General features: G+C 41.6%; 1 protein-coding gene and 1 long non-coding RNA gene across 5 annotated transcripts in view; one reads left to right on the forward strand and one right to left on the reverse strand.

Moving 5' to 3' along the window:
- LOC143899646 (uncharacterized) overlaps positions 1 to 2,130 on the forward strand; it is a 249,144-nt gene extending 247,014 nt beyond the window's left edge. For all 3 annotated transcript variants that reach the window (XM_077410063.1, XM_077410061.1, XM_077410062.1), the window contains exon 12: positions 996 to 2,130. In XM_077410063.1, the coding sequence (XP_077266189.1) occupies positions 996 to 1,087 (92 nt within the window). In that variant the 3' untranslated portion in view covers positions 1,088 to 2,130. The remainder of the gene's footprint in view (positions 1 to 995) is intronic.
- The window catches only part of LOC143899659 (uncharacterized), a 184,015-nt gene that overhangs the window by 136,863 nt on the left and 34,058 nt on the right, over positions 1 to 13,094 (reverse strand). The window lies entirely within an intron of this gene.

Below are 13,094 nucleotides of genomic sequence, written 5' to 3' on the forward strand. Positions count from 1 at the left end.
ACATTCGGATTGTCAAAGAAAGAGAAATTATATATAAGTCAAGACAAGAGAGTTTCTTGATGTCTATTAAATAAATGATAAATGCATGTAAATTTCATATCAATATGGGCAAATTTTTGATATCACGCGGGGACTTGGCAAACTCGTAGCTATGCCCGACCAGGAAAACGTGACGAGATTCTCCGTCTTTTCGCAAAACGTTCAGTATACTCCAATAACTTCCCCGTGACGTGAACGCTGTGCCATCCAATCGAAATCGCAGAGTCAGCGATTGTCATCCATTGCGCCGCGCCGCTCGAAATCTCGTCGCGGGGGGCGCGTGACAGCCACGCATAATCTAGCGCGACATTCGCGTAGCTCTCTGTGACAAATAGACTGCGACAGCGCGTTGATAAACGCTGAGTTATGTGTCACTGGACCTAAGGCTATCTCGTGGGCGCGAAATAACCGTTAAATATATTGCGTTAAACATATATATTATCCTAACATTAATTATACCATTCGCGTGTTTCACTAGCGGCCTCGATTTTGGTCCAATCGAATGTTATTATGCTATATGGAAGATATTGCCTTTATTATCTTTACCTTGGATTTTAAACCACACAATATTGTAACATTTACACTGATCATAATTAGAGAAAAAAAACATATTGATTTATAAAAAGACATTGAGATAATTAATTTCGATATCGTGTACAATGCTAGAGTAGAATTTTGTATTTTGTTAAGAAGCCTATAGATTCAAAAGTTTCGATTGATTTTATACAGTACAACTACGTGTAATGTTACATTCAGTACGTATATTTTCGAGGAAAATATTTAGCACGTACTTGTAAAAATATTTTTCATTTATGTATGAGAAATGGATGTTAAGGTTGACTAACCCTAACTAAATAAATGCCGTTTAGCTAAGAAGCTAAACACGCTTCTATCTCGCATGTAAGTGTACACGTACAAAGATTAGTAAAAATTGCAAATCACTTCTATCGTTGCAGGCCAGTGCATGGAAGCGAACGGCGGACAGATCGGCCGATCGACGTACCTGACGATCGTTCTGCTGACAGCAGTCGCCGCGATATTCAGGTGATTCTAATCGAAAGCGCGATTATTCGAAATAATCGAAATCAATTTAAGAAAATCAGACTCAAACGCGGTGTCGGACACTCAGTGAGATCGTTATAAAGAATATTCGCGACAAAGTGATCGGCCGTGGCTCGATCGATCCGAGCGCGCGCGTAAAGTTGCAGATGAATGCGATCTTAGACCGTGAATGAGAGAGATGCGGGGAGAAAAGGGGAGCTTATCGACCGATTTAGCACAATCGTGCTCGTAGCTCCTGTTAGTTTCTTCGAGCTGTCGGGAAAAACTCGCGTTCCCGCGATCGTCGTTCCGTGGCCGAAGAGGCGCAGCCGCGTCGTCGATGATGAAACGGATAAGAAGTAACGAATGACGGACGACAGAATCGCACGAAGGATCATCTTACGAAGAATCGACGGAAGATCTGTAAAGAAAGTTGGATTTCCGCGACGACTTCGACACGCACGATCTCGCAGGAAGAGACAGGAATCGAAGGGACATCAGCGGCGTATTGCGCGATCAAAGCGATCGAGAGAGAGGGAGAGAGCGCGGACTCGTTGAGCGTGAGTTTTCCCTGATGGCCAGTAGATTTTTTTACCGGACGTAGCGCGTAGGCACTAAAAGATTGAGATCGGGCGGAAGTTGACGAAGTTGTTTAGGCGATTTCTATGGTTTGGCCATATCACGATCGGTATCGCGACGTACGACGCGGTCGACCTCGGTCGAGGACGAAGGACCGCGATTCGCTCACGCGGGATCGATCGTCCCGGACTCCTCTCGTTCTAGCCGATAAGACGCGGCGATCGTTTACTTTTTAGGAACGGACAGAAAAGGATGACTGCTACGAAAGAGAGACTATATCCTCGATAAGTGCAAAAAAAAAGAGAAAGGGATGAAGAAGCATTTACTCGGTAAATATTTTCTTCGCCGGGTGCGCGTACGCTCATTTCTTTGCTCATTCTCGGACATGTACCCTCAATAAGTACCGAGTTAATCGACGATACGCGTAATAATTAATATCGATTAATTACAAATAAATACACGCTGTCATTTTTTGACGGATCGAGGCGGATCCCCGAATTTGTTCTGTGAAGTGACGCCGCGAAGGATGAAGGGAAATGGATCGCGGGTGAGTCGCTCGTCCTCCCCGGGACGAGCTAGCCGAGCGAGAGCGGTTTTTAGCTGAGCGACGAACGAGAATGAGGACAGTGACTCTTGATTAATTAGCATGGCGGAGTCCTCTAGCCGATAAGAAACAAATGCGTAATATTATTTCACCCCGCGAACCAGTCGAGGATTAAAGAAGGTCAAGAGATTATTGAACGAGACTATAGGGGCTCCGTTCTGGATGTCACACCATGGTACACGGTACACCGGTGTTCTCTCTTCTTCGGGGCTCACACGGCTCACTACATTTTTCTTTATTCATGCGTCGAGAGGGGAAATCCGCCGAGGAAATCGCACGACGCGACGCGTCCCTACGCGCGCGCGCGCGAGGCAGATGACACGGGTGTGATCCTTTGATCTATATTTTCGCTTCATTAGCATCTCGTTAGCGACGCGACGCGCAAATGCAACCCCCGCCTGATCCTAAGTTTTTATTCGTCGAGGATAAAGATCGCGTGCGATGTCACCGTCAAGTCTCGGGGAGGGAGAACTTGCCTTTAACGTTAAATGTGCGGTGGTGACGCCGCGCCGAGGTCTTTGTCTCCTATGAGCAATCGATTAGCTTAATTAACGATGGGATGCCCGCGGACGGATATCTCTTCGGTGGTGACCCGCTCGGCGCGAACGTTAATGTTAAGCAATAAGCAATAAAGATACACAAAACATGTATACAAAAGACGTACACACACACACAAACACACACACACACACACACACGCGGATACATACATTTACGTGGCAACAGAAACGCTCGAGAACGGTGATAACGAGGCGGATGTGTTGCGCTTAGAATCGAGCGTGAAGGCGTTATAACTCGAAGAAGGAACTTAATCGGTTTCGATTTTCGTGATTAATGACGACAGAAGAAGGCCAGACGCGACGGTGTAGGACGCTACGATATTATTGTAACTAATACAGAGTCTATATTATATATATTATTGTACAACCATCTTTGTAATAATTAAGCTGTAATCGAGTGACGAGAGATAGTAGAAGGAAGAGACAAACACAAAGGGGAAGTTAAGAGCAACAGAAAGAGTGTGTGAGAGTGAGAACTAGAGCGCGTGTGTATGTGTGCGTGCGAAAATGAAAGAGAAAATTAGAATGAAAGAGTGGAAGGGGTTGGGGGGGGGGGGTCATGAAAAAAAGAGTGAATTATAGGAAAAAGCCAATTGCTATTTTAGCACTTTTTCAATCGCGTCGTACGTAATTTCTACGCCACTAAGATTTTTCCGTCGGATTTTGGTTTAATCAATCAACGACGTCGGCGAGATCGATTCTTGAGAAGGAAGCGAGAAACTCAACGGATGCGATGAAAATCTCATCGAGCCCGTCATTCGCCGTTCGTTCATCCGCGCGTCCAATTATTTTTGTTCTTTCTCTCGTCGATCTCGATCGAAATTGCTTCGCAACGCTGACCAACCAACGGTGACCGACGTTTCGCGAGGATTTCCATCGATCCGTCGCGTTAATTGCGTTACTTATCCCATCTTTGCCTTAGTCGATCGTCAGGATCGTTAAGCGTCGCATGTTATTTCACGCCTACTCAAGGATCCTCTCGGACAACGCACTTCATCGGGCGGCAAGTGTCTCCGTTTTCAGGGTTCTCAGAAGAGAGGGACCGATCGATTTTCGTTCAACCTCTCTCTCGACGAGAGTGGTATACCGTGAAGATAATTATTGTCAGTGCGCGCACAACAATTGCGAGGTAGGGCGAAAGCTCGTGCCATGCGGGCGAGCAGCGCGCGTTCTCATTTTTCACCAACAAGTAGGACTTAGGCTACTTAGGACACTTAGCAGTTATCAGCATTAGAAGCCATACTGTACCTACGAGCGCAGCGTATACATATATATAGCGTATATGAAGTAGTATGTTAATATCGGGTCTAGCCGTTAAGATTTCTCTAGCTTCTTAGGGATAATAAGCTCATTGTGAACAGCAATCAGGTGTCTGATCCAGGTGCCCCGCGGTCACGAATCACGTGCGTTACAATCCTGATGAGGCCCGATCGTCAATCTCGCGTCTAACGAGACGACACGACTTCCGCGACAGCTAAAAGTCTCATATCGACGGAGCGTGCGACTGTGAAAAAGCAAGAGTTCGATAGTAATTTACGCTCTATCCTTTTCTAGAAATTTGAAAAAATTAATCTGAATTAAATTTTCTCAATTTTTTAATGTTAATTCTCGCGAGCTTAAACAACGAAATAGTTACACCCGATTCAACCCTTACAGTACAAAACATGGGTATTTCGGGTCCGCGACCACTTTTTCACTTATTTAAATTTTAAAGTGGTTCAAGAAATCTCTAAAAATTTATAAACATACTTTCAAGTTTCTAGAACAAATACGCTTTATTTTTTACCGAATAAGATACCGTTTTTAATTGTACTTTAAGGGTTAATTCGACGAATTCGTAAAATTTTTTACGGAAGATTAGCATGATCCGAGAATCACTCGAAGTCTCTCCATATTAATTAAAATTTTTAGAATTTTAATGAAATCGCTCAAATAGAGCTCTGAATTAGATCATATCATGTATAACTGTGTTGTCAATCGGAGTATCAATTGTTTGCTATCCGCTATATCGCGGTCAGCGTATTAAGAATAAATATTTATTTTTTTTACAGCGTTGTTAGAACGCGGATGATCACACCCGAAATCATTCAAATTCCGAGTCCGCGATTTTTTTTTAATTATCCCATTTGTATTGCCAAACAAAACGCATATTTCAATCGTATATATTTTGCTCCTATACATTTTTGTTTGCTTTCATGATCCCCGCTATATGCGAAGCTATGGAATGCATGCAATAATCAGATTAAGCAAAGCTGATGGCAAAGAGAAGAGCGGGAACGCGGACGGTATTAAAGAATAAAAATGGTTATTTGAACATTTCTACGCGCGCTTTTCACTTTTTAACTTACCCTCACGATTGACGTTCGAAAGCGAGCGTCTTAGAACGACTCGTCCTTGAGCTAAGCTCATCATCTCCAAGGATTCGCGGTCTCATATCGACATTATTATTGCAGAGAAGAAGATACCGCAATAATGAACGCGCGCGCGCGCGAAGCTAAAATATTCGAATCATCGATCGCAAATTGGTTCCTGTAAGGGGAAACTTTACGAATTTTACATAATGTCGTAGAATTTTCAACGATAAAAATAACCGGGTTTCGAGAACGGAAGATGCGAGAACGTAACTGATGGGAAAACGCTCGAATATTCTATTATTTTCGATTTATCTGGCGCAAACAACGTCGAGGGATTCAATAATTATCGGAGCATCCCCAAACATCGTTACTAACCCCGACCGACTCGATCCGCTTGATTCGCTCTTTCTCTATCTCTCTCTCTCTCTCCTTTCTCTTTCTCTTTCGCCCTCTCCCTCTCTTGCCAAACATTATGCGCGGCATTTAATGAGATTGATGCAATCGTCCGATGCATTTAATTCTACCAATTTACATTGCGCCCTAATATCGTGCGCGAGCATTCCGCTAATGGAGTCGCTAATGAGAAACAGAAACATTCTCCTCGCTCGTTGTTGTTTTCGATAGATTAGACAACCACCAGCAGAAAATTGCAAACGAACCGTCCGCTCCCGGGAGAAAATTCGTACTTCATTTGAGCGCGCTGTTCGCTTGATTTTTGTCCTATCACAGTGGGATTTACGTTTGTATAAAATATTTGCCACAGATGAGATGCAACTGGAAATTTCACATAATAAGTCGAAATCAAATCTGATCAAATCTACCTTTCCGAAGAAATCGTTGAACTTCGATTTATAAGAACAATTGTTCCTTCTGTTTTTTTTTCGTCCGTTTTTTATCCCGGAATTTAAATATGCAAAATTTTGAAAGAATCATCGACAATTTATTTTCGCTGAGGAAACATTGACTTATGTAACTCGGAGGAGAGTTGTTGAAATCTCTTTTTTGGCGGATAGCTCCGTTCAGCGGAACAAGCCCGAAAGTTATTCGTATAACAACTATAACGTCAGTATTTTCGTTCGAAGCACCGCTCGATGAAACTCGTTTGTTACAACAATCTCCCGGATGTAAGACGCGCTTCTCGCGAACGCGTTGTGCGCGGTTGATTTCACCGCATCGCACCGTGCGGATGTGGCTTCGAAACCGATGTGAATACCGAATCGGGATTACAACAAAGCGCCGCGTGCGTCAGCCGTCCGAGTCTGCGGCGGCGTACCGACGATTAACGATTTTATGGAAGCTCGTCTGATAGGATTATCGGATTACTTCCGTGTCGGCGCGATCGAGTACTCCGCGCGCGGTATATTGCTCTTCCGCGTCGCGGATTATGTTCTCATTCTTAAGATCGCCCCTGCCACCGACTGTGTCATTCGAGAGATTTGGGATACGTCCCGGGCAACCAACTCACGACGAAGTTGTCCTCGTGACAAACGGACGCTTTCGAGTACGCGGGATCATCAACCCCGCTTTAATAAATCTAATCAGCCGTTTTGGCAGCGGCCAGATAAACCCGTAAGTTGAAAAGATTCAATTGAAGAAAAATGTGTTATTTCTCTGAAATATATAAATATCACGTTTATATTATCCAGATGACGTTGTTTTCATACGCGCAATAAGTTCATGTTCCTTTAATCTTAGAACAAATAATCAGAGCCTTTAAATTAAACCATTGACTCTCCTTCATATCACTGCCCTTCGATCAAATCTGTCTTACTGATTATTAATCTTCAAATTAACTTTTAGCTATTTTTCTGCGTTATTTGAATCCCATTTGTCAGAATTATTTTTCTTATTTTTAGCTACTGCATTTTGTTTTTATTAGATGATCATACATTTGAAAATAAATACATTTTCTGTGAACTATTTGTATTTTTCTGGACTAAAAATTCTAGATATATTTCCAAAATAACCGATCTAATTTATTTATGAGCAAGAAGATACATATTAAAACATTGGATAGAAATAATTGTGTGAAATGTCGCTTCGATATTCTGTTAATTTTTTGTCTTTACTGATATCAGGATATTTTTACGTTATGTGATATTTATATCGCTCTATTTTTGTTTTCATCATAGAACATATCAAGAATAGATGCTTAAGAGACATATATATCGTTTTCAACGTTATTAAATCCGATTTCCTGTTAAATAATGATCTTATTGTTGCTGTTATTATCACTAGTTATTATTTTTCGACTGAAAGACGGCGCAGCGAAATACGGAAAACGATTTCCGGTTTTCCCCTTTAAAAAAAAGAAGTGAAAAAAGCAACAAGCATGCTCGCGAGCTTGCAATTTATATCGCCATAAATATATTTACGGTTATGACTCCGATATCGCTAAACGCACGACGCTTTATTTCATAGCTTCCGGAAATATTGTAGATTCGTCGACTTCCCCCGCCCCTCCAGGATCGATACTCCGATAAAATCCCGCCCGTACACGGTCGTTCGAAAACAATTCCGTGCTTATTTCCCTTCGCGAATCATACGCATATCCGGCCTACGAAAAACCGGGGGATGTATCGAGATATCCGGTCCGCGGCAACGGCTCCGCATCGCGTATCAGCGTCCTTCGTTATCAGAAACGATCCATCCGCGTCAGGACCGCCGCAAGGGTGAATCTATGTTGCATATGTTGCATTAACAGCCTCAGCCATCGCGTGGCAGATCCTAATCTTTTTTGAGAATTTGAAGAAATTCTTACATACCCTTTTATTTTAAATAGAAAATTTTTAACTGACAAAACGCACAATATTAATAATATTATAACTATAGACATTAACAATTATATTAATACTAGCTGGTTACCCGGGCTTCGCCCCGGAGGACATATGTAGTAAAACACGCAAATAGTCTCTCTCTCTCTCTCTCTCTCTCTCTCTCTCTCTCTCTCTCTCTCTCTCTCTCTCTCTCTCTCTCTCTCTCTTTCTCTCTCTCTCTCTCTCTCTCTCTCTCTCTCTCTCTCTTTCTCTTTCTCCCTCTTTCTTTCCCTTCCTGTTTATATATACAATTCTTTGCGATTCGGTCAATTAATTCCCGAAAAATTGGAAAAATTTCGGATACCGCTTCCCAAGAAGATCGGTAACGAAAAACTATACACACACTCTATAGCACTTCCCGGAAAATTTTACTCCTGTTTCATATATATAATTCTTTAAGATTCGTTTGAAAACTGTAGATTTGCATAGCGGACAAACATACAAACATACATTTATTTATATATATATATAGAGATTAACTGTCGTATCATAACGTAGTTATTTATTGTACAAAAAATATGAAGTAGAGAATATATATTTTCTTCAAAATTTTCGCTTGAGTGCGTCCTTGTTAAAAAAAAAGAATTAGTTTTAGATTTTGAAAAGTCATCACTTTGTGTCGGTCCTGTCTGCGATGGGAGACGCACGCGCGCGAACGACGTCCACGATTGGAAAATCGTCGTCGTCCGGAGATTAGAGTGCTTCCAGTGCCATATGGGAAAAACAACGAAACTTCCCCCAATCTGTAGGAGGTAACGACTCCCGCGTGTGCGGGGATGAGAGCCGCGATGCGTCTCGATTACGGGAGTACAAGCGGGAGGAAGGGGAGGGGAAGAAAAATGCGGCTCACTGATAGCTCGCGTTTTTCACGGCCCCGAATGCCGGAAAGTTCTTGAGCGTTATCGTGCTGTGGCTTTAACTCTCCGTAGAGCGAGAGAGAGAGAGAGAGAGAGAGAGAGAGAGAGGGAGAGAGACGAAAGCGGGCGAGTTTTTTCTAATTTCGCGCTAAATTCTGATCTTCGCATTTGCCGCATGCCACCTAAAATAGTTCTCCCAACTTGCCCGATCATACCAGAGTTAGCCGATGAACTCTTGGCATACACGGCAGAGTGGAAGGAATATTCTTAATGTTCCATTCAATTTCATTTATTATACGTATACAGTGACGTAACGACAAAAAATTGCTATACTAGAAAGATATTCATATATCGATGAAATCCATCTCTGCTTGTCCCAATGTTATTAAAAATAACGATCCAAAGTGATTCTTACCGTTTCTCGTTATCCCTACCTAAAAGAAATGTATTCCCGACGGACGATCGTGATCTTTCTTTATAAACGCGAAAGTCAGGAAGATAAGACAGAAATGGATTAGTTGCCATTACGGCTCCACTTACCAAATGTGGACCCTACCATATATAGAGCGCAACTTTGCCCTACGGAGGTCAATATAAAAAATGCGTTCTCTCTCTCGGAACATGCGGAATATAGCTGCGCGCCGCCGCCGCCGAGGCTTTCGCAAAACCCGAGACACGCCGCGCCGCACCTTCCTTCCTCGAGTACAGCACAGTCGCACCCTCCGTCGATTCGAGGACGTTTTCAATCAAGGGACAATCATCCCTCGACGAGCAATCCAAGTTCTATCGGATCAATCCGCCGTTCCGTCCCCCGACGAGACACGCGGTTAGATTTGTCCCCTGCCCTCCCCTCTATCCTACCCCTCCCTCGTTCTTATATCCGAACAACGACAGGAATAACTTCCGCTACACCCTCAGCAACGGTTCACCCCGAATGTACAACACGCTGCGGATGCGTGCGCGAGATGCAATTACGCTATATCGAATAATATTGAATGTTTCTCGCATCGAATTGATTCCCGATTGGTTTCCTCGTACTGATCTCAAAATGACTTTTTTTCGAGCTTTTCATCGATAAGGGATAAAATTATTTTCTCATATTATTAGGTATTTGATTCGAAACTATATTTATTTAAACGATACGAGCAAAAAGACTTACATAAAACAGATGATACTTTTTTTCCTTTTTGTATAAGTTTTTCTCATATATATAATATATATATAAGCAATATAAGCACAATACATTTAATATGAACGTTCTTGCGGATAATCAAGATTTAGTTCATAATTTATGGAAATAAAGCAATAATGATTTTATTTGAGGCTGCTGAACGATAGTGGAATGCTCACGTTACGAGATCAGCATGAAAACCCAAAAAGCAATCGCTAATTTTTAAATATCGTGGGGCACAGGATGGTGCAATTAGAACAGGTTACTGTTGCGCGTATAATGCGTCCAAGAAAACGCACGTTCGTGAAACGAGCGCGAAAAACCGCGGGGCAATGTGTAAAAAGGGAAACACCATTATCGCCTGGTATTTTATACTCGCACACTCGAATACGAGAATGAGATCGAATCGGATTATCCGACGCGAATAGTTGAAATGGAATCGAAGACTATTCTGATATTAATGCGAAATTTCGACAAATGTATTGTAACGCGAGTTCAAAATTGCCGCTGAAGGCAAATCCCATTTCATCGGAATAACGGCGATGGAGCATTATAATTGCATAACTTTTTAACTTTTTTAACGGAATATTTCGAAACTTGGAATCGAAGAGGAGAGACACACAATACCTGAAAGTGATATAAGAGAACGAAACAGTACATTGTTATTTATTCTGATTTTAATATTTTTAATACTCTGTGTAACATTTTTTAGTACACCGTTTTTGTTTGTGCTTTTTTACGATTATATAACTTCTTTTAATTTTTACTAGAAATAAAAATTATAAAATATAATATCGTTGTAACTTTAAATAATTTTTGCAGTATAATGTCATTGTATGATTTTAAAGGGTGCTTACAAAAGCTCGTTTTATTATAAGTTTATTTTTTTTGTCTCCGAATATAACATTTGTCTCTCTGATATTTCGGTTATGTCTCTCCTCGAGCCACTGTCATATCTAATTGATTTGTGAAACGATATGAAGACATGAATGGGAAATCGGATCGCCCAATTTTCGGGTTAGATAATCCCTTGCGAGCTCGTTAAGAAGTTTCGCCATTGGCGCGACGGGAGGAAACTGGATACATGATCGCTTTGAATTTGCATACTTCCTCGTAGTCCTAAACCTCATTTGCTTAGGCGAATTGTCGAAGTAAAGCGGCGACGATCGGTCGACAATTCCTGCCACGCAAGCGGTTCTCCCAGCGATTTACCGAACCGGAACCGAATCCAGGTCAGATGAGCAATCGGAAAGTCTGTTTACTGAATACGGTATATGTTCATGGAAATGCCGAAACAGCATCAATAATGGAATAAGCAGCTATTGATCGACAAACACAACAAATTTTAGTAAAAATCCGCTTAAAGGTTTCTATCGATAATGATAAACGGTATATATAAAATCATGTCCTCTTTCAAAGATTAACATTTTCGATACAGGTGCAGTGAAAAATTAATCCTCCGTCTGTATACGTGGGTCTACGGCGTCCGAGCCAAAATAATATCTGCTCGTAACTTGCCAGAAATCATTAAACAAACGATGTTTATCAAAATAACTATAAAATCGTCAACTACAATGTAGAGCGATGTTTCATGAATTTTTTCAGATTTTCAAAAATACTTTGAGGTAGAGAAAAATAGCGTCGAACGTGACAGATCCACGTATACATTGAAAAAAAAAAACGTATGCAGACGGAGGATTAATTTAGTCACGAATTAATTTTAGTCAATTTTCAAAGAGAAAGAACAAAGGAAAAATCGCTCACGATAAAACGACATCTTCCATATCAAAATGAAGTTTTACAAAGTTTGTTAAAGATTGACTTTACCCCATTTTGATCTGTGTAACGAACTTATACTGCAAATACATGTCGCGCGTCGATTTCTATCGTGTACGAATACTGAGTCGGTCTTTTCATGCGCGCGAGCGCGAAACGAGCACGTCGCGCTGCCATTTACGGTCGCACAATTTTCCGGCACCTCGGCTGCCGTTTTTCTCCGGCTTTAATCGCTTGCCTCGACATCGTCCCCGACAATACGAATTGATGATCGAACGTAAAATCGATCGCTCACGTCGCGTGCCGAACGCCCGGCTCAGCGGAGTCCATTAAGATCTCGCATTATGTGTCGCGAATCATGCCGCGAACGCTTTAAATCGACCAGCTCAACCTGCTGTAATTTCGCCATTACACAACGGACAATCATTTTACGGACTTTCCGTCGCCGAGATGGAGTTTTCGATATCAAGAAACAGATGCGCGGTGTCATCTTTCTGCGAATATTTATTCCTTTCTTCAAAGAACGCTTCGCATTTTGTTCACGATCGTTCCACCTTCGGTTTAATTACGGTGTCCTCAATTATAATGAGTTTTTAACGTCAGATCACCGAATATTTGTACATATTTTTACGAAGCATATTATGTTTGTGACCTCAACGTTAACTAATTGGACGGGTTGCAATGTTCGCGCTGTTGTGGAAATGTGAGCCATCATTATCCAATATCATCCTGGACGTATACGCCGCCGCCGAAAACCAGGAATCGAATGCGACAATTCGCGATCGGCGAGATCGGCGAAAAAAGAAATACGATTTAGTAGTTTGTGTCGAATGAATGGCAAAAGCAATACTGAGTGTGCGTGGGCGCGTGCATGATATTACCATAGGGTGTGAAACCGGTGAAGAAAGGAAAGATAAGTGTGTAAGCTACCTGTGCCTTGTAACAAACTATATATGTATGTATATATGCAACACACACACACACGAGGAAAAAAAAAGAACGTAAATACACCTTATATATACATATATATAGATAAACTGACGCGTACACATATGCACACATACATACCACACAAATGAGATACTCTTATACGATAATCTATTTAAAACCAATCGTTGCCGTCTCTTCTGAAACAGAAACCCCCTCTCACAGAATTTCATCGCAACGCCCGCAGAAAGAGAGATAAACGGAGCAAAAACGACGAAGAAGTAAAGGAAAAAAAAAGAAAGACAAAGATATGTTGTTGAATAAAATAGCAATAATCGAATTTCAGACTGAATTATGATTGAATATTATA

Source organism: Temnothorax americanus, unplaced genomic scaffold, assembly GCF_048541705.1.
Source record: "Temnothorax americanus isolate GAGA-0224 unplaced genomic scaffold, ASM4854170v1 Scaffold28, whole genome shotgun sequence".
NCBI classification, from domain to species: Eukaryota; Metazoa; Arthropoda; class Insecta; order Hymenoptera; family Formicidae; genus Temnothorax; species Temnothorax americanus.